A 22,576-nucleotide genomic window follows, 5' to 3' on the forward strand; every position below is an offset into this window, starting at 1 on the left:
AACAATTTCAAATACTGAATTAAAAAATTCCCAACAAAATTAATTTTCTCAATCAATTTTCATTAACAAAAAAAAATTACTGATTCTTCTTAAAATTTCATTAATTTAAAATTACTTAACCATTCACAAAATTTGACATTGAAAAGCCCTTATAATCTCTTTTTTTAATTATTTACATATACTTCACATATGAATTTGACCAGCATTTAAAAATCCATCAAATCAAACAACAACAAAAAGCAATTTACTCAAAAAACTAAAACAAAACAATTTTCGTGATTCCGCAGCAATGCAGACCTCAAAACATCACACATCAAATAACACGTCACCACAGCACCTGCAATTAAGCCTTGATTACTGCACCACACATTTCCCTTCTAATATCCGTGTTTTGTGTGAATGTGTGTGCTAAATTTCAAAAAAATAAAATAAAAATAATCCCCACATTCGAAAAAAAAAAGCCGAGTCGAGGCAATAATTAGAAACACCATCATCATCATCGTCAGCCTGCGAAATTCACGTAATTTGAACATTAATTTAAATTGATGGTTTTTAATTTGAAGTAACACGCAACACGTACCTTTAACGTGCGTTTAATCCGCTGTTATTCCTTTTTTTTTTAGCCAAATATATTCTAATTAATGCACTCCCGTCGTCGTCATTTTTCGCCGTAATTGGTGCAGCTCAGTGCCTCAAATTGATTGCCCTCGTTAGACAAACGGTCTAATTATTTCTTCGTGCATTTGTGAAAAAATATCACCCAAAAAATAATTGATTGACACTTTACATCCTATAATTATTGTGTTTTTGTGCGAAACAAGTAGCGCACATTTGCAGCTAAACACCCCATATTTGCATTTTAATGCCAATAATTTCGCGTGCAGACAATAAACGGCACCTTACCAACGTTTTTTTTTTCGGTGAATTTTTACCGTTTTTTGACATTAACAAGAGTTGCACAGTGCGACGAGAGACAAAAAAGAGAGTTACCTCAGTAACAATAATAATAATAATTATTATTATTATTGCCACAATACACACAATGCGAAAACGCGGAAGCAATCATTATGCAAATGAAACAATTTAAATTTTGAGTGGTTACTCAGTAGTGCCTGCAATTTAATGCATTCATTATCGGGGTCGCTCGTTATGTGCAGTCACATATGATTTTTTAGCGCGGCAACAACAGCCATCAGGAAGTGCGGGAAATTTTAATTAAAAAACAAAAAAATATAAATATATTAAAAATTCTTTTAATTTTTTTAAATTATTATTTTTATTAGATATTTAAAAAAATAAAGTTATTATAATGAGATTAAAATTTAAAAAATATTTTTTTAATTTGAAAAAAAATCAATAATTCAGTTTTAATAATTTTAATAAAAATTAATAATTAATAAGTTTAAATAAATTTTAAAATCTCACAAATTAAAATTAAAATTTTTTAATAAAATTAATTATTAAATTATTATCAAATATAAATTAAAATATTTTTTGAAAATTACAAAATTTAAAAAAAAAATATTAATTATTGAAATTAATTTAAAAATTTTATTTTAAATAATTACCTAATTATTTAAAATTTTTTTTGAATTATTATTTTTTTTTCAAAGTTAACAAAAAATTTTTTAATAATAATTTAATAATTAATTTTATTTAAAAAATTTTAATTTCAATTTGTGAGATTTTTGAACCAAATTATTGATTTTTTTTTAAATTAAAAAAAAATATTTTTTAAATTTTTATCCCATTTTAATAATTTTATTTTTTTTTTAATAAGTTCAAAATTTTTTTTTTTTTAATTATTTATATTTTATTATTTTTTTTATTATTATTTTAAAATTATTTTTTTTATTATTAACTAATAATTTTTATTAATTAATTTTTATTTAAATTTTTAAAATTAAACAATTAGCGTACAATGATAATTAAATAAAAATTAGAAAATTTAACGAATTTTAATTTACTTCATTTATTTTACATTTCCCGCACCATTTCAGGTAGATCCGCCGAAAAAAAAGAGGAAAGAAAGGGGACACGACGACGAAGGGAGGATATGCAGGAAAGGCAAGGAAGGATATTAATGTTTGGTTTTTAATGCATTTTATTTTAAATTTTATTTGTCCCGCGTGTGTTTTTGCTGCTTGCGTGCAATTTTTTTGTTGTTTTTTAAATACGACGAAAAATTTTATTCACACAAGATAAATTATTATTACGGTACATGTGATTCCTCATAATAATTATTATTATGCGAGGGATGTACTTTTGAATATTTATTTTATTCGAGTGTGTGTTTTTTATTTATTTTTTTGGCAATAAATATTAAAACTTTTTTTATTCGTGCAGATAAATAACACGACCCTATTGGAACATTGTTGCAAATATGGGGAGAAACGTGTGCTGAGAGGCAACACAAAAAACGAACAAATATTCATTTTCATTAACCACAACAAAATATATTTAAATTCAGTTACAATTTTCAGATACACAATAACGGTTGATATGAGAATTATTTTTTTTTTTTGTTTCGCTGTGCAGTCATTGTGTTCGAAATCGTCAGTTTCGGCAGAATTAATTAAAAGTTTTGGAATTTACATCATGAATGATTTTATTTTAATTAATTTCGTTCTCTCTATCTCTCGCGCGTTGTTGTCGTTATTTTCCCGAAATTGACTTGCGAAATTTATTTATTTATTATGTGAAGCTTATTTCGATTGATTACCATTTTATTGCAATTTAAATGTGGTTTAAATTTTTTTATTTTCCGTAACAGACGAAAAGACAACAAGTTAGAGAATCTCACGTACGAGACACAAAAGAAACGGAAAAGGACAAAAATAAATATGATTTACGACGCAACATCTATATCTGTCAACTTTTCCTATATTTCTTCGAGTCCTTGCCAACTTGAAGAACGCGCAACTCCGGCAAAATAAATGCGAAGGGACCAGCAAAATTAAAATGATGAACTGTAAATCCTTTATAAATAATTGCTATTTGGACATCCATATTTCCATAATTTTAATGGCATCCCATAAATCTTCGAGACAGACTAAAAACGCTGTTGGTCCATGGAAATTTCACATGTACAAAAAGTGGTCAACTCACTTGTGTGAGAGAATTTTTATTTTTTTGATAGACAAAATTCCTGTGCGTTCTAACCCCATATTTGACTTTTATTATTACGAAATAAGCTGTATTTATGAATTGCTTTGGACTTTCAGCATGGAGATAATGGAAAATTATTTCAAGTTCATCTAAGTAGAACCACAAAAAATAATACAAAAAATTTACATAAATTTCTCATTTAAAAGTTATATAATTTCAGTTTTTGTCGTTTTGTTGGAATTTAGAATGTTTTTTTTGTGAAAAAAGGTAAAAATGGCTCTAAATTGGTTTTGATGTCTTTAGGGTTAAATTTTTAACATTACACACTTGTCTGATTTATTTAAAATATATTTTTTTCGAAACAAAAAAATATGAATAAAAAAAAATCTTTATGGAAAAGTGTTTTCCCTGAAATTTAATATTTAATCCTCATTTCCTGAAAAACTGTGAAGTTGTCATTTTTAAGAGATTTATTGTTTATGGTTTTCTCTTTTTACCTGATTTTTTCTTATTTTCTTAAATTTTTAAAATTTCATCGTAAGACTAACTAAATATTTAATTTTAAATTAATTTTTTTTAAATTTAAATAAATAAAATAAAAAAATTATTAAAAAATATTTATTAAATAATTATTTAAAAGTATAATTAAATTAATTTTTATTATAATAATTATTTTTAAATTATTTAAAATTAAAAAAAATATTAAATTAATTAAATTTATACTAATTATTAAAAATTTTTTTTTTATTATTAATTTTTTTAAAATTTAAAAATAATTAAAATTTTTAAAATTATATGTAAAAATTTTTTTATTATTTTTCATAACAAATTTAAGCTTTTTTAATTATAAATTTTGTAAAAAATGTTTATTTTGTTTTATTTGAAAGATTTTGTTGAAAAGTTTATGTATGTTATAAAAATTTAAAATTTCTTTCTTAATTAAGCAAAAATTAATTCTTTTGATTATAAATTATTTTAATTAATCAATATTTTTTAATACTTATTAATTAATTTTTTTTATTAATTAATTTTTTTAAGAATACAAATATTAAGAAAGGCGAAAAAAATTTTTTATTTAATAAAATTTAATTTTTAACTTTAATAAAATTAATATAAATGATTTTTTTTAAATAAATTTATTTTAAATTACCAGTTTTTTTTTAATAAATTTTTCATTTAATTTTTATAGAAAATCTTATTTTTACAATTTAATAGAAAAATATTTCATTAAATAAAATTAAATGCAAATAATACGTTTTAGTCTCCATAAAATTCTTACTCCATTGACTTTCACTTATATATTTTTTTTATCGTTGGCAATAATATTATTTAATCATTTGTATGTGTATTTGTGTGCTATTGTGTGCATTCAAGTACAAAAATAACAAGAACAGAATAAAAACCTGTTTTCACTTTCATTCTTAGTCACTTCTACACACAACAAACGTTGCACCTCGAAACCTGTTTTCTCAAGACATACGTGATTCTACAAAATAATTTATTTTCTTGCCAGTGCCTTTGTTTTGATTGAAAATACTCTCATTATTTTTTGGAGCAGAGCAATTTTTTCCTCACTCCTTCGAAAAACACTTAATAAAATTGAATATTTAACTAATAAATTAAAATGCATGAAAGTGCGTCGTTTTCGTCGACGTCGTCGTCGCTCATTGTTGTTGTTGTTGTCATGCCATTGTTACCAAACATTATCACGTTTATCGTCTTTGTGATTATAACATTACGGTGTATTGTTTATTTAGGAAATCATTTCGCTTCCCGTCGTCGTCCTCCTCAGTCAAGCATCAAAATGTAAATTAATGAAAATATTTTCATTAAGTTTTTGTACGTCTTCCCTCGTGATGCAGGCAGTGTCGCAGAAAATGAGCACCGAAAAAATTAAACGAGATAAAAGACCAACTTGTTGTTATGCTGCGCCTTTGTTTCACTTTTGTCGCTATTTATCATAATAATAATCAGCTTCCCTTGTTTTTCTTTTTTTTTTTGCTTAATTCGGGGAGTTTTTGTGTTTCTATGCAACCATCGAGCTTCCATCGTTTGATTTACACAGAAACGCTCAATCTAGCAGAAAATAGGTTCGCATTTAATTTATGCTAATGAAAAATGATAAAATAAATTCACGTAGATTGCTTTGTTTTTTTTTCCTCAAAATAATCTCGGAAATCTTACAAGACAAGCATCTCTTATTAACGAATGAAACAAAATCTTCAATTATTATTAAAATACAGGTACATTTATTTTTTTCAAACATTTTTCGGCAGTGAGAAGTGTGCAAGTAACGAATTACCATGAAGAACCTCCTTGGTTCCATCCGCTGTTTCAAAAAAAAAAAATTATTAATATTTTGATTGATTTTTTAAGAAAAATTTCGTAACTTACCCTCCAGATCCTCCGCCGCCTCCGCCAACGCGTCTCAAAGTGATCGTTTGTACGCTACCGCCTGATGAAAAGCCACCGGATCCGCCGCCTGATGAGTATGATGATCCGCTGAAGCTACCGCCGCCTGATGATCCGCTGAAGCTTCCGCCGCCTGATGATCCTCCGTGATATGGTTCAAGACGGAAAACTTGACCGCCGCCAGATGGAGCTGGAGCTGGAGGAGGAGGAGGCGGGGGTCTATTTAAAAAAAAAAGTTCATAAGAAAAAAATTAAGAAAATTTTTTGAATTAAAACTTACGGAGCAGCTTGTTGAACAGGTTCAAGACGGAAAACTTGTGGGGGAGGAGGAGGGGGTGGAGGTCTGAAATGAAAAGAAATGTTAAATAAATTAATAAAATTGACCTTTAAAACTTTTTTTCTAAAATTCGTTGCTCGAAAAATTTCGATATTTAAATATTTTTTAATTTTGACATTAAATTTTAAAAGAATATTTGAAATTTTTAACTGATAAATTAATTAATGAATTTATTAAATTATTTTTATTTATTTATTTATTAGTTTAAATTATTTTTTTTTTTTAATTTTAATTTAATTTATTAAAAAAATTAAATTAATACAATAAAATTAATTAAATAATATTATAATTAAATTAATTTTTAAAAAATATTTTTTGCTTGAATTTTCATTAAAATTTATAAGTTTTTCGTCAGTAGAATTTTAAAATAATATTTTAAATTAATTTTTATATTTTTTGCGTTTGTTTAAAAAACTCATAAAAAAATTAAAAATAAATATAAAATAAAAAATAAAAAAATAAAAAAATAAAAAATAAATTTAAAAAATTTTTTAAATAATTTTTGAAATAAATCATTAATAAAAAATAATTTTTTTTTATTAATTAAAAATTAATAATATTTATAATAAATGAATAAAAAAAGCATAAAAAATTAAATTTTCGAAATAAAATTTTGAAACAAATATTTTTTAATATTTCAATTATAAATTCAAAAAATATTTTGAACATAATTAAAAAATTATTTAAAAAAAAAATTTGTATGGAATAATTGATTAAAAAAATTCATTGGTTAAAATTTTAGACCAAATTTCGAGAATCAATGTTAGAATTTCATATCAAAAAATAAATTTAAAAAAAACTTACGGAGCAGCAGCAGCAGCATGTCCTTGAACAGGTTCAAGACGGAAGACTTGTGGAGCAGGAGCTGGAGGAGGTCTAAAAAATTTCACAAAAAAAAAAATTCTCAAAAATTTTCTTAATTCAAACAAAAAAAAAACTCACGGGGGAGGAGGAGGAGCAGCTGCTTGTTGATGTCCGCCGCTAGCGCCAGCTAAGATGCTTGGATCGACACGAACGAGGATATTTCCTCCTGATGCTCCATGACCTCCGCCATGGCTTCCATGTCCTCCATGATGCCCTCCATGGATTTGACCAGCATAAGCTGTGGCGATCAAAGCAAAAACGATGAGCAATTTCATTTTTTTATCTTCTCAGCAAGAAATCGAAACGATAACTGATTAAACACGGATTTGTGCTCAGTATTTATATTTCGCGAGCAAAAAAAAAGTATTTTTTATTATGAACCCAGGTGTCTTTTTCGGCAAATTTTTTTTCACATCTCTTCTATACTGGATTCTAAACTTTTTTTGTCAATGCAGACAACTTTCAGATGCTAAACTTGTTCTTGAATGCCCGATAAATTCGATTTTTATTTAGAAATCGGCATTTTCAGATTAAAATCTGGAGTAAAGTTGTGATTATTTTCGTTTCGCAACAGGTTTTGACCCGAAATTAAATCATCGTGATCTGCGAATGCAGAATAAATCACCGAAAAACGTCAAAAAAAGAGATTGATTTTTATTTATTTTTTCCGCATTTTGAAAAAAAAGTAATCAAGAGTAGGTAAAATGGAGTATTTTTTTTGTTTTTTCCGTTCAAATAATTTCCATTGTTAATTCCATCCATAATTCATGTTTGGACTGCCTCCAAGGTTATTGCAGCAATAATTTTTATTTCTCCGACTTTAAAAGCAATTTTTCCGTTCGCATTTCTGTGCCTTAACTGCACAATTGGCATTCATTCAATAAAGTTTTTTGCTCACTCTCGTGTCTCGGTTTAGTAAGAGTTGACTGCATTCTTGTCCTTTTTTTATAACTAGCTGAGTTTAACAGAAAAATGAGAAAATTTATCTTAAAGGACGAAAGAATAAGCAAAAAAAAAAGTGGAAACCCGGGGACAGTAATCCATATTATTATAAAGAAAATTAAAGTTTTAGAGTGCAGTTGTGAAGGAAAAAGAAAAAAAATTTGCACATTTTTTGCTCTTTTTTACAACGTGAATTTTTTGTCCTGAAAGTATGTGATATTTTAGATATTATTCCATGTTTTATGCAACCCAATTGGAACCAGACAGTGTCTAAAGTAAATAAAACTGTGGAAAGTTTTCTTTTAAAGTTTTTAGTTTTTTTTTATTCTACGAGAAAAATAATTTTTTTAAGCAAAAATCAAGACTTGAACGTATTTTAAAAAATTATTTTATCTCGAAAGGAGCATTTTTTAACAAAATTTTTTAAAGAAATGTTTTTCAAGCAAAGAAAAAAATCGATGACTGTTCCCAGATTATTATAACAAATATAATAAAAAGTCTGAACAAAGTAAGATTTATTTCGAAGACAAATCAGATGGTTTTGTTAAAGCAAAAAAAACATCGATTTTTTATAAGAAAATGTCTCTAAAGACCGATTAAGTTGTTAAAAAATTTTTATTCCTTCCAAGACTCGAAGAAGAAATTTTTTGTGAAATGTCTCTGTAAGATCAATTTTAATAAAAATCGAACGTTGCTTCAGGAAACATCAACAAGACACATCAAATAATATTCAAATTGAAAAGCAGCAAAGATTTATTAAATCTCGTATCAAGAAACATGTAAACGCTTTAAATTATTAACACACGGCTGTCGAAGATAATCATCTTGAAATCATTTTATTTTATTTTCCAGAGTCATTTTATACTCTTTTCTCTCTAATGCATTGAACGATGCACAGTGGGCTGATTTTTTTAAAAATTGAATAAAAATTAAATTTAAAAAAATAAATAATTTCTAGTTAAAAATAAAAAAAAATAAAATAAAGTTAAATAAAAAATTAATAAATTAAGAAAAAGTGATGGAAATTGGTTCGAAATAATTAAAAAAAATATATATAAATTATTTTTTTTATTTTTGGAGCACCGTGAAAATTAAAAATTAATTAAAAAAAAATAAAATGAATAAAAAATTTATAATATAAAAAAAAGTTGCTTGATTTGGAATAATTTGAGAAAAAAAATTAATTAATTTATTTGTTAATTTGAAAAAAATTATTTTAAAAAATTTTTTCTGAAGAAAAAAATTTTTTGGTTGGAAATAATTAAAAATAATTTTTAATTTTTTTTTATTACAACGTGAAAGTTAAAATTAATAAAAAAATAATTAAAAAAAAAAATAATTAAAAAAAATAAAATTATTTAAAAATAATAAAATATGGAAAAATAATTTTAAAAAAATTAAATTAAAATTAAAATTAAAATTAAAATAAAAATTAAAATTAATTAAATTAAATTTTATTTTTTTTTTAAATTTTAGGACCACTGTGCATCGCGACGCTGATGATGATGACGATGATATGGAGAAACTTGATTATTCAAAAAATAAATAAATGAACATGTATCTATCACTTTTATATCGTTTTACAACTAAACGCAACTATATCACGTCTCGCGCTCTGTGTGTGTTGGCAAAGAGTTATAAATTTCCTATCGGTATCAGCGAGAGAATATCTGACACGAAATATAATTTACACGCAAAGAGCATGATGACTTTTCATATAAAAAGCCAATTAAAACCAGTATTTATACAAGCAGTAGCATGACATGGATCTGATATGTACTCCGCGACTCTCGTGCACGTGAATGAGCTCGCCAGGTAAAAGCATGAAATGAAGAGAAAAAGAAAAAAAAAACGTTACAACAGTCAAATACAAAAAAACGGGTGTAAAGTGTATTACAGTAGTTGATAGTTATAATATTTGTAATAGTTTTTCTTTGTTTTCTGCTGTGAGCTACACTTGATATGATTGGAATGGAACATTTAAGATAGATTTTACGCTGATAGTAAATTGTATTAAATTAATGTCGTATTTTTTTCCGCTACTTACAGTTTTTTTTCAAGTGTGAGCCGAACAGGTTTTAATTTGATCAGGTCTTCGAGATGATGCATGATAAATGATTTTGACGATTAATTGGATTAAAAGGTAGGTGTTGAGTCGATTAGAATTAATTTAGATAAATATTCAAATTCGATTTTTTTTCTTTTTGGTCGAACATTTTTTGAGAGATTGGAATCAGTTAGCGCCTAAGTAAAAGTAGCAATGACCGTAATTTCTTTTTTTGCTTAAGTGCTACTTACTGCCCTGCACTTGAAACTGGATTTGAAACCTGTATGAAATCTGCTTTCGCAGTTTTTGCACGTGCGGTTCTCTTCAGTTTTTTTTGTTTATTGCGTTTGAAAAAATATTAAATTTTGCCCATTTCGTCGTCTTAATTTAATTTATTGAAAAATTTATAAATTTAAATAAAAAAAATAAAATTCATAATTTTTTTTTCAAAAGTTTAATTAATTAATTTGATAAAAAAATTTCTAAAAATTATTAAATATTTTTTTAAATTATTTTTTATTTTTTCAGCCAATTTTATTAAATTTATTTTTTTAATTTTAAATAATTATTTTAAATTTTCCTTTATTATTTATTTATAATAAAAAACAAAATTTAAAAAAAAAAATCAAATAAAAATTAAAAAATAATTACCTAAATTTATTTAAAAATAATTAATTGTTTTAAAATATTTCTTTCAGTATTTTAATTATTTTTCAAAATTATTTTAAATTAATTAAAATTTAATTTTATTAATTCAATTTTTTAATTTATTTCATTAAATAAATATTCTTTAAAATTCATTCAAATAAATTATTTTCAACATGAATAAATATTATGAAATTCATAAAAGATTTAAAAACAAATTTATTAAAAAAAAATATTTTTTTTCAAAACAAAATAAATAAAATATTTATGAAAAATAAATGTTATTCTAAAAAAATGTAAAATTAATGCAAATCTGAACAAAATACGATTACGTTTAAAAATTCAATGACAACTCTTATCGCATGCTATTTTCGTTTTATATGATTTTTATTATTAAATGATATAATCTTTCTTCGATTTTATGCAATTCTCATATAAAATACAATAATAACGAAGAATAATAAGCAGACGAAACAGGTTTTAGGTGCTAAAAAAGACTTTATTATAGTCACAAGGAACTGAATGTTAATGTTCTTCGATGCCGTTTTTTATGCAAGTTGCCATATGAAAAGACGAGAAAGAGAAAAAAATATGAAATGAAAGAACTCTTTGAATACAGCTTTTAAAAGCATTTAAATAAATTATCGGTCAACCCACTCAGTTATGGTTTTATTTCATATTTTTCATTCATTAGAGTCGCATTCATGCGAGTTCTCTTTTGAAACCTCGAGTCGAGTCGAAAGAAACTCTAAATAAAAGTTTTTGCGTCACAAGAACACCTGCTTGTTATTTTTTCGCAGGCTTTCTAATTTGTTCTTCTCTCTTCCTTTTCGACACAAAATAAATTAAATTACACAATCGAAAAACTAAACAAACAAACGAGTTATTTCTCCCCGTCTCCAGATTTTGTGTAATGTACCTAAATTGTCACAAATTCTAGAAAAAAAATAAACAAAAAATCTGATATAAAAGCGGAAAGTGAATTTTTATGTGGATCCATTTAAGTTTTTGTCGCGAGATCGTTCTGTTCCTCATTTGCATACCGAAGCAGAAAAAAATGAAAGTTTTTATCATCGTTTCGATACTTGTTGCTGTAGCGAATGCCGCTCCGTATCACGAACACTCGAAAATTCTCGTGAGAATTGATGATCCATCAATTTTTGATGCTGTTTCGGATCCCGTTTATCCGCCTTTAGAACAGCCGGCACAAGAATTTCGACTTGTACCTGAAACTGTTGAACAAACGAGTTTTGTAGAGCAATCAGAAGTAGCTCCTGTGACACGAACTAATGAAGGATCAACTTCTGGACAAGGATATACCTATTCAGCTCCTCAAGAATCCCAAAGTTTTAGAAGTTCAAGCAGTTCTGAGGGATTCAATTTTGATTTGTAAGTATTGTGAGCATTGATTTGAAATGAAATTTAAATGAAAATGGCTGCAAAACTTGTTTAAGTCAAACTTAAGAGACTTAAGTTACAGCATAAGTATCTTAAGTTTGACTTAAGACAAATTAATTAACCTGAAATTCGAAATTTTTTTAAGTTTTCAAAAAAAAAATTTTTTCTCGTAATTTAGTTAAAAATCAAAAAAATATTTGACTTATTCGAACTTTTGCTTAAACTTAAGCTTAAGTCAAAAGTTTTGTAAGCTTAAGTTTAAGTTAAAGTTTTTGCAGCCTTTAAAATTTCGTTTTTTAGAGTTCCAGCTCGACTCGTACATTCCTTTACTGAAGAAAAGGTTGAACAAAGTCCCGTAACGGGAAGTTCATATCAATCTAGTTATGTCAGTAGGCAAGCTGATAATGGCAATTCAGGAAGTTATGCGAGTCAAAGTAGTTACAGTCAACCGTAAGTACTTAATTTTAATCAAATTCTCAATTTAAAAAAGTTAACCTAAAAGCTAATATTCTTTAAAGGTCATTTAGAGGTCAAAATGTTTTTTTTAATCAAAAATCAAAATTTATTGACTTTGAATCGTCTTTTAGTTTAATAATAAATTGAACTTAATACTTAAGAAGACAAACGTCAACATTTTGTATGAACTTAAGGTAACTTAAGGATCTTAAGTCAAGTAAGTCTTCATAAATCATCAAATTTTGTACTGAAATTCGTTCGAAAATAATAACAAAGAGATGATATCATCTCGAATTGGAAGTCTATGAACGAATTTCAGTACAAAATTTGATAATTTATGAAGACTTACTTGACTTAAGATCCTTAAGTTCATACAAAAATGTTAGGCATTTGGTTCTTTAAGTATATGTTTAATTTAAAAGTAAATTAAAAGTCAATTTGATTTGAATTTTGTTTTAAATATTTTTTGACCTCAAAGTGACCTTCAAAAACATAACGTTCTTAAGTCAGAATTTTTTAAATCTCTTCACTTAAATTCAAGATTAAGGCTCATTAGTGTCATTTCCAATCCTTTTAGACGTTCCTCAAATGAATGGGCAGTCAACACAAGATCAGAAAGTTCCTCAAAACCTGTTGGATTTGAATATCTCGACCAAGTTCTCGGTTTAATTGAACGCCAATGAGAACCAAAAAATGTTCAACATCTGTCTCTTATTAAATATTTTCCCAAAAACGATGCGACAATCGACGAAAATTATCGCTGTGAACTATCATTATCCCATCAAACTATAAAAAACTATAAACACTGGCAATCATCAATATTGTCGAATTATAAGTGTCAGTAAATAAATAACAGTTTTTTCTTCTTTTTTTCTTCGTCTTTCACGCTTCTTTACGAGCATGTGTGGAAGACAAGAAAATAAAATAGCAACATCAATTACCCATCAAAAATCACATTACCACATGAATGATTTTGACATCTGACTTTATGACAATTTCTTTTCGTTTCCTCGTTGCCTCTCGTCGTCCTCGCATGTATTTGCACGCTGTATCTAATTTTATTTGAATTAAGAAGATATTTAATACGTTCCTCCGTTGCCGAAATAATAAAAGTCTTCATCAATTAGACATGGTTCTTATATTATTTTTTTTTCGCTGTACTGTGTGTTTGTTAAAGTTGTCACATAAATAGACAAAATTGTTGACATTATGAGTTGTAAAACATAATTTAATGATACTTTTTCTTGTTTTTATCACCCAAAAGATACTTTGTGTATAAAAAGTATCATTCAACATGCCTGATATTTCATTTTTATTTCTCGTGTGTGCGTTTGATGTGTTCGAGAGATGTTCGAGAGACTTTTTCGGGAATGAAAAAAAAGTTTTTCTCATGGAGTCAACGATTTTTTTGGGTCACCCATTAGAACGCGTTACGAAAATTCTGTGTTCCAAATGTTTTAATGCGTGTGTTTTGGAGAATATAAAAGGGAAAATGACAATAATGTGACATGTAATGGATTTGAAGAGCGGAGAAATATGACGATAGGATGGCCAAGTGTGTCATTTAAATCCGTTAAGTGTCGATCGGAAGCAATTGAAACGGTATTAAAAACTCCCATAAACTACTAACGAGAGCTATTATGGAAAACCAAAATTACTTTCACGAGCTGCTTAGATATTAACAAGTAGCATTCAATAATTTAGAAAAAAATGACATTTACTGCCATTTTATTGCATTTTTCTGACAGTTTAAGAGAAAAAATTGAATAAAATATTTTTTTTTATATTTTATAGAAAAAGTTAGAAGATTAATGAAAATAATTGTTAAATTTTCAAAATAATTCGAAAAATTAAAAAAATTTTAAAATTTGCATTGGGATGAAATTTAAAAATTTGCATTAGGATAAGAGATAAAAATGTGCATTAGGACAAAAATTTAAAAAATATGAAATGGGATGAGAATTTTAAAATGTGAATTGGGACAAAAATTTAAAAAAAAATATTGTAAAATGTGCAATAGGACAAAAAAAATTAAAATTCAAATGATTTAAAATTTAAAATGTGCATTGGGCTATCACGTGGTTTTAAACTTGATTTTTGCAAGAATTATGAAATAAAATTTTTAAAATAAACATTAAAGATTTTTTTAAACTGATCATTGAGTAAAAATTAATTTAATTAAAAAATTTTTAAAAGGAAAAATTATTTTTTTTTTTTAAATGAAATTTTTAAGAAATAAAATTTTTAAAATAAACTTTAAAGATTTTTTTAAACTGATCATTGAGTAAAAATTAATTTAATTAAAAAAATTTTAAAAGGAATAATTATTTTTTTTTAAATATATTTTTAATAAATTTAATTAAATTTTATTAATTTAAAAAAAAAATAGAAAATGCCAAATCAATATTTTTTTTAAATAAAAAAAAAATATAAAATAAAAAAAAAATATAAAATAAATTTTAAAAAATTTTTTTAATTCAAATCATAAAAAAAATTAAAATCAAAAAAATTGCCAATTAAATGTCCATACTACTCTCAAAACAATTTACAACATTCCCGAAAATCCCTTTTTGTAAAAATGTTACTTAATTCAAACACGCACCATCCCGAAAAAAAAGACGAAAAAACGAATTGTAAACAAACATATTAATCAATTTTAATTGCGCACATCACATTTTTTGCGGTCACACATAAATTCTTCTTTTTTTTCATAACTCTCGTAATAGAATATTTTAAAACCCGAATGTTCAACACATGTTCTTACGCCACAAAATTTCATACATATTTCCGTATGTTGTTGTTGTTTACTTTGTGCGTTTGTCACAAAAATTAAAGTTTTAATTTACAAAAAAAAAAAAATTAAAGGCAATCAAATAGGGCATTAAAACCACATCCACACTGCGACATGGGAACCAAAAAACTGATTGTTGTCGGTTTAATTTGTTGCGTAAGTGCGAGAAATGCGAAGAGAAGAGAGATAGGACATAAATTATAGATTAGCTCCTCGCTCATGTTTTTGATCCCATCTCTATTTTCGAATAATAGGCGAAAAAAAATATAAAACGGGGAATAATATCAACAACAACCAATGAAGCGAATAGAGTAACAGCAACAACAACAACGATGATGATGATGCCGATGTAAGTTAGCAAACGAGTGTACAAATTTTTTTTCAGTTTTTTTCGGTCGTTCGTATATGGCAATATATATTTCATCATCAACATATATAATTTTTTTTCGGGATAAAATGTAATTCGTTCATTTTAAGCTGGAAAAGAGTAAATAATACACAGAGGAATATATCATCGGTTGTGACATTGTTATTTTCTTGCTGCTACGCCACTCTCTTGATTATAAAAGTTCCATGTTTCGCAAGTTAAAATATCTGAGAGACACACATGAAAATTGTACACTGGGTCAAAATTTGAAAATGTGTATAAGGGCAAAATTTAATAATGTGCATTAGGGCAAAGTAAAAAATATGCATTTGGACAAAATTTTAGAACCCAAATTAAGTCGGAATTGACAAATGTACATTGGGAAAAATTTAAGAATTTGCATTGGGGCAAAGTAAAGAATATGAATTGGGACAATATTTCAAAATATGCATTGGAATGAAAATTGAGAATTTTTATTGGGGTAAATTCTTAAAATATGCACTGGGGTAAATTTAAGAATGTACATTAGGACAAAATTTCAGAATATGCATTGGGGTCAAATTCGAAAATGTGCATTTGGGTACATTTTATCTTTATCCCAATGAATATTCTGAAATTTTGTCTTAATGTACATTTAAGAGTAACAACCTAACGCATATTCTCAAATTTAAACCTAATTCAGATTTTTAAATTTCATCCCAATGCACATTTTTAATAATTTTCATGTCTCGTGTGCGACTTTTACGTGTCTTTCGGATACTTTAGCTCGCGAAACATGAATTATTTATAGTTTTGAAACAATAACAACAGGATATGTGAAGGGCTCCTTTTTTTATTTATTTTAATATGTAACATTGTAACGCAGAATATTCGAGGCGCAGAGAGATGGAGAGAGAGACCGACATGTATTTAACAGTAGCAATTTATTCTGTTTTGTTACATCTTTTATTGATAGATTTATTGCGTAAAACTTATGTTTGTGACATTGTTCATTGTTCGAGTAAAATATCATCTATGGTAAACCATGTCATGCATATTTATTCACCTTTTTTCTCCTTCACTCGCATGCCTCGGATATGCTGACATCATAAATAAAACCAAAGTTACAATCAATTTCAGTTGCAAATTTGTCAGATTTTTTCGTCTTTTGTACAAATTGGCCCGAAAATTGCTCACTTTTGTACTTTTTGAGGGAGAGAAACTTTGTCGTTTCTCGATATTTTTAGAAAAAAATCGTCCTAATTACGTTTGCAGACATCCGATGTTTTTTTTTATCTTCGAAAATTCTTCCAGATTACCAGCAGGTGTACTATTTCCCATGACAGCTCTCTACTGGAATTAATTAATTATAATGAATTTTTACAAATATGCGTTTTTTTATTTTTCGAACGGAAGACGATCGACGCAGGGATGCAGAAAAATTGACAACCCAAAAAATTTATGCAGGTCAACGTTGAAAGCAAAAGAAAAAACAAACAACAAGACATATGCCTGACTTGCCACAGAATTTGTGTCAAAAAATCTTTGCATGAGATGTTTTTTATGCATTTTTTTTTTGTTTGTCAGAAACTTCATTATGTAATGCACGAACATCAAGATTTTATGCACAAAATGTCTGCAAGAAGAACGAAGAAAAAAAATAAACAACACCAAATTTTTATTATATTAACAAATAAATATCGTATGACAACGACATGAACATTGTGTGCAAACGAATTTTGTGGACACATAAAAAGAAATAATAAATGAGTGAGAGAATGTCAAAGATAGGACAAAGAAGTCATTAAATGTACAAGATATATGATTTTTTTTCTTCTTTTATTTTACAAGGCAAAAAAAATAAAGATGGAGAAGAAGGAGAGATGATCAGATGATGATGAAGATGACGATGTTGATGGAAAGATTCTTCATTTCTTTATTATTTTATTTTTTTTTTGTTTTCTTCGTGAATTCAAGGAGAAGCTGATGTGTGTACCAGCACATTTTACACTCATTATTATACTTTTTTAGAGCATTGCTGACTAAAAATTTAAAAAAAAAAATTTTTGCTGAAAAGTCTGTCTGGAGTTTAATTTTAAATTAATTAAAAATTAAATTGGGACAAAAATTGTTTAAATTCATATTAATAAATATTAATAAATTTTTATTATTTAAATATTATAAAAATAAATAAAATATTATAAATTAATATTATTAATTATTTTAATTATAAAAACTGATAAATATTTATTTTTTGATTATTTATAAATTTTAACTATTTTAGTATAAATTGTTGTATATTTTAAATTTTTGTGAAAAATAAAAATTTAATAATTATCTTAATTATATGCTTTTTTATTTAAATTCCAATGGTGTCTGTCTGTTACTTTTCAGCGTATTTAGGTAGGGTGCCCATTGGAAATTCCATGAGAGACCTAAAATGTGTGTTGGGTCAAGATTTTAGAATGTGCATTGGGGCAAGGTTTTAGAATGTACACTGGGTCAAAGTTTTAGAATGTTCATTGGGTCTTCATAAAATGTTCGAGAAAGTTCATAGAATGTTCGAGAAACTTCATAGAATGTTCGAGAAACTTCATAGAAACTTCGAGAAACTTCATAGAATGTTCGAGAAAGTTCATAGAATGTTCGAGAAACTTCATAGAAACTTCGAGAAACTTAATAGAATGTTCGAGAAAGTTCATAGAATGTTCGAGAAACTTCATAGAATGTTCGAGAAACTTCATAGAAACTTCATAGAAGCTTCGAGAAACTTCATAGAAGCTTCTAGAAACTTCATAGAATGTTCGAGAAACTTCATAGAAGCTTCTAGAAACTTCATAGAATGTTCGAGAAACTTCATAGAAACTTCGAGAAACTTAATAGAGAGTTCGAGAAACTTCATAGAAGCTTCGAGAAAGTTCATAGAATCTTCGAAAATTTTTTTAAACCTCATAAAATTTTTTATTTCTTTTGTAATTAAAAATTAAAAATTATTATTTTTTGCCCTAAAAAGTTATTAAAGTTTTTCAAAATTTAAGCAAAAGAAAAAAGCATGAGAGGCCAAAACTTCAAAAATAATTTCAAAACTTCAAAAATAACTGATTGAAATAAAATTGTTGGACTCGAATGTCTTTTTTCTTTTGCTTAAATTTTGAATAACTTTCATTTATTTTCAACTTTTTAGGGCCCCAAATAAAAAAGCATCTTTTTAAAATATTTTTTTTTTTATAAATTTAATTAAAATCAATTCAACTTTTAAATATTAAATTTAAATTAAAAATATTTTTATTTTCAAGTAATTAAATTATAAGATAATAAAATTATTATTTAAAAAAAGAAATTAAGCCAAATTAAGTTCAATTTTATTTTTTTTAATTTCAATTAAAATTTAAAATATTGAAAAATATTAAATTTAAAATAAATAAAATAAAAATATTAAAATTAAATTAAATGTAAATTATTTTTAAACAATAAAAATATTTAATTATTTTAATATTTTTTTAGTTGATCAAAAATTATTAAATATTATTTTAAATATAAAATTAAAAATATAAATATAAAAATATTGAAATTATAAATATAAATTTCAATTAAAAATATTAATTAATTTAAATAAATATTAATTAAAATTAAAAAAATAAAAAAGATATTTTAAAATTGTTGAATAAATATTCACAAAAAATATAAAATAAAAATTAATAAAATTAGTATTTATTACATTTATTTAAAATTATTAAATTAAATTAAAAATTTATAAATTTAATTTTTTTAAAATTAATTAATTAATTATAATTTAAATAAAAAAAAAATTAAAAACAATTAAATAAATAACTTTAATTAAATAAATATTTTTATTTTAGGATCAAAAATACGCTTTTGTTTAAGAATTCTTACCCGAAAAACCCCAACCTTACAGGAAAAGAAACTCGTCTTGCCTTGTCTGTCTTGGAAACGATTATTGTTATTTTTATATAAAAATAATATTAATAATCAAAATAATGATGGTACTCTGCTGAATATACAGCACGGATGGCTTGATGGAATATGATATGTATGAAACACATATTTATTTACACGCATATCTCTTCGTCTCTTGCTGCTGCTGCTGCTGCTCGTCGTGCATATATCCTGAATTGAATAACAACACATCATCATTATCATCATCAAGAGCAACGTTAGCGAGAAAACGAGAGCTGTTGTTTACATATATTTATTTTTATTATCATTATTGTTATTTTGATTTGTGTGTTTGTGCGTGTGCAAACACAAATAATTATTTTTGCCAGATGATTTGTGTGATTCTGCGAAGTTAAGTGAGATATGAAGGGGATTAATTGTCGAATGTGAGGAATAGAAAGCAGCTTGATTACCTTGGTTAATTATCCCACATTTGAATTTGCGCGAGTTGGGGTAAAAGTTTTTTTTTTCTTGCTGAATGAAAATAAATTAATGAAGAAAATATTAAAAAGTAGAAGAAGTTGTTGTTCCATTTTAAGTAATCGCTGCCTTCACCTCTCCGCTATAGTTGTTGGTACGGTGCAGTTAATGGCAATTTTCTATCGCGCTGTTCATCATTTTATTGCCAATTACTATCATTTTGCAAAAGTGTTACAGTGAAATCATCATTGTCGTGTCTCTGCATGGCAAGTACGTGAGTTTGCAACGATACACGATAGGCTGAAATAATAATAATAATAATTGTAAGAAAAGATCATTAACAATGAATTGCAAACTGTCTTTATTCCATTTAAAGAGCACACTTGTATTTGTGTGTAGCAATTAAGATACGATACGCGAGAAACTTGCAACTTTTTTTCAAAGGCATTACTGAATTTGAAAATTTTTAGATATGCGTCTGTCTGTTCTTAAAATAAAATTATTAAAAAAAAAAATTAAAATAAAAAAGAATAAAAATTTAAAAAAAATAAATAAAATTAAATTTTAATAAAAAAAAATTAGTTTTTATTTTAAAAAAAAATATAATTCTGAAGGTAAATCATTAAAAAAAATTATTTAAATTTTTAAAAAATTAACTTCTTATTTTGACTTAATTTGTTTATAATTTTTAAAATTATTTTTCAAAAAAAAAAAAATATTTTGAGATTTTTAAACTAATTTTTGTTCATTTAAAATTAATTAATTTTTTAAATTTTATTTAAAAAAAATTATTTATTTATTTTTTTTTTTTTTGGAAATGAGTTCAAAAATAAAATTCAACTTTAATTAATGTTAGAAATAGTGGGAAATTTTTAAACAATTTTAATATTAAATTTTTCATGATTTTTTTGATGAAAAAAAATTCTTAAAATTTTGAAGGTTAAAAAAATAATTAAAAAAAATAACAAATAATTTAAAATAATTAATTAAATTATTAAATTATTTTTTTAATTTATTATTTCTTGTTTTTTTTTTATAAAAATATAAATTAATATTAATTTATAAAAATAATAAATTATTAAATAATTAATAATAAAATAATAATAATTATTTAGAAATTTTAAACGGTCTTTTTAATATTCTTTAATTTTTTTTTACCTCAAAATTTTAATTTTTTTTATTTATTTTAATTATTAAATTAATTAATTATTTTTTTTATTTTTAATTTTTTAAAATTTTTTAGATGAAAAGCGCTAATGCCAAACACTGCAATTTTTATTAAATTTAAAAGTTTCTTTTTTTTCTATAACACCGCACGCCGCCGTATCTCATCTGAAAAACACAGTCACACACACTTTGATTCAATTTAGTTTTAATGAGAAAATTAAAGGTTATGTAATTGTAATAATAATCATGATTATAGTTAATTACTTGGACAAGTTAATGTCAAATACATGTACGACGTACCTTCTATCGCTGCCTTTGAGCACTTTCAAGTTACTACTTAGTTAACAACATGCACTGATTCGAAACACGTTTAATAGTAGAGCGAAGTAATTGTCTTTATTGAGACTTGACTTGGTTGCGAGTGCAACAACGCGCTCAGTAGCAATTTGATATGGCCTTCATTTATTCACTTAACTCAATTAAATTAATTTCATTTGATCTTTTTTCTCTCGCTCTCTATCTGATTTTTTCATGAACATGGTCGACGACCCCCGAATTGCACAAACGGAGAAAAAAAAGGTAAAAAAAATTATTTCAATTTTACATGCGAAACGATGACGGAATAACTGAAAAGGGATATTGTTTGCACAAGTTCTGACAAATAATACGGAGAGTTGATGGAGACGTACCTACAAAAATATTTGATCTCTTACTTCAATTTTGTGCCGTACGATGAAATTTTCCGGCTTTGTTTGCCAAGCTCTTCTCTTGAAGTTTTCGACCAAAGGATATTATTTACTTTTGCTGTGTGCTGCAGCTGATTCGTCCCAAGCAAATATTGTTCCGACAGAAAGAAGATTCAATTATTACTTCAAATTTTATGGAAGTTCGTTGTCTTTTGCGACAACCAGCGGCGGCAGATGATGAAAAATGCTCGATTATTACTCGCACATTAATCCATCTCAATCGCACATCAGACCGGGATGCTGATGTGTAAACGACCCACGCCTATTTTTTTTTCGTGGAGAATATGTGAGAACCCTTCATCATCTTTTTCCCTCGTCGCGAAGAAATTTCTGAAAAGAAAAAAATGCGTGAATTATTTTTCTCGTTCTCGTTTTTGAAGGTTAACAAATGCTTCTCACACCCGGTGTCGGTATATAATTTAAAATAGTTAAAATACATTTTTTTATTGAAGATCATCAATCATAATTTTTAGAAAAAAAAAAATAAAATACTTACATAAATTTCTGAAGGGATGGGATTCTGTTGAGTTTTTAGGGACTCGAATATATTTTTTCATTAGGATAATGCAAATTTAAAAAAATGTTTTATAATTTATCTTACGTTATTTTTTTGAAGATCCTAAACTGGAATTTTTAAGATGTTTGATGAATTTTATTTTATTTTATTAAAGCATTTTAAACCGAATTTGAATAAAGAATTTATATTTTTAAAAAAATTTTTAAATTTATAAATTTATATATATTTTTTTTTATTTAAAAATTTATTAAATTAAATTTTATTAATTAATAATTAATTAATTAATAATTTAATTAAATTAAAAATTTTAGATTATTTATTTTAAATAAAATAAAATTTAATAAATTTAAATTTAAAATTACCTAATTAATATTAAATATTTAATTATTTTTTTAATAATATTTTAATTAAATTAAATTAATA

At 25.4% G+C, this 22,576-nt stretch overlaps 2 protein-coding genes across 2 annotated transcripts in view; both read right to left on the minus strand.

Moving 5' to 3' along the window:
- The window catches only part of LOC134838014 (protein charybde-like), a 246,258-nt gene that overhangs the window by 123,122 nt on the left and 100,560 nt on the right, over positions 1–22,576 (minus strand). The window lies entirely within an intron of this gene.
- On the minus strand, positions 5,407–6,996 carry LOC134837203 (uncharacterized). Its single transcript, XM_063852568.1, has 5 exons — positions 6,800–6,996; positions 6,662–6,733; positions 5,801–5,863; positions 5,503–5,739; positions 5,407–5,437 (listed from the first exon to the last, which is right to left on the minus strand). The coding sequence occupies exons 1-5, from the start codon at positions 6,994–6,996 to the stop codon at positions 5,407–5,409; spliced, it is 600 nt and encodes a 199-aa protein (XP_063708638.1).

This window comes from Culicoides brevitarsis, chromosome 1 (genome assembly GCF_036172545.1).
Source record: "Culicoides brevitarsis isolate CSIRO-B50_1 chromosome 1, AGI_CSIRO_Cbre_v1, whole genome shotgun sequence".
In the NCBI taxonomy this organism is placed as follows: domain Eukaryota; kingdom Metazoa; phylum Arthropoda; class Insecta; order Diptera; family Ceratopogonidae; genus Culicoides; species Culicoides brevitarsis.

Bases quoted from the DNA above. Each gene is read 5' to 3' on its own strand.
- LOC134837203 (XM_063852568.1), bottom strand. From the start codon at position 6,996: ATGAAATTGCTCATCGTTTTTGCTTTGATCGCCACAGCTTATGCTGGT. The intron at 5,864-6,661 runs GTAAGTTTTTTT...TTTTCATTTCAG, and splicing joins CATGCTGCTGCTGCTGCTCC to ACCTCCACCCCCTCCTCCTC. The intron at 5,438-5,502 runs GTAAGTTACGAA...TTTTTGAAACAG, and splicing joins GGCGGCGGAGGATCTGGAGG to CGGATGGAACCAAGGAGGTT.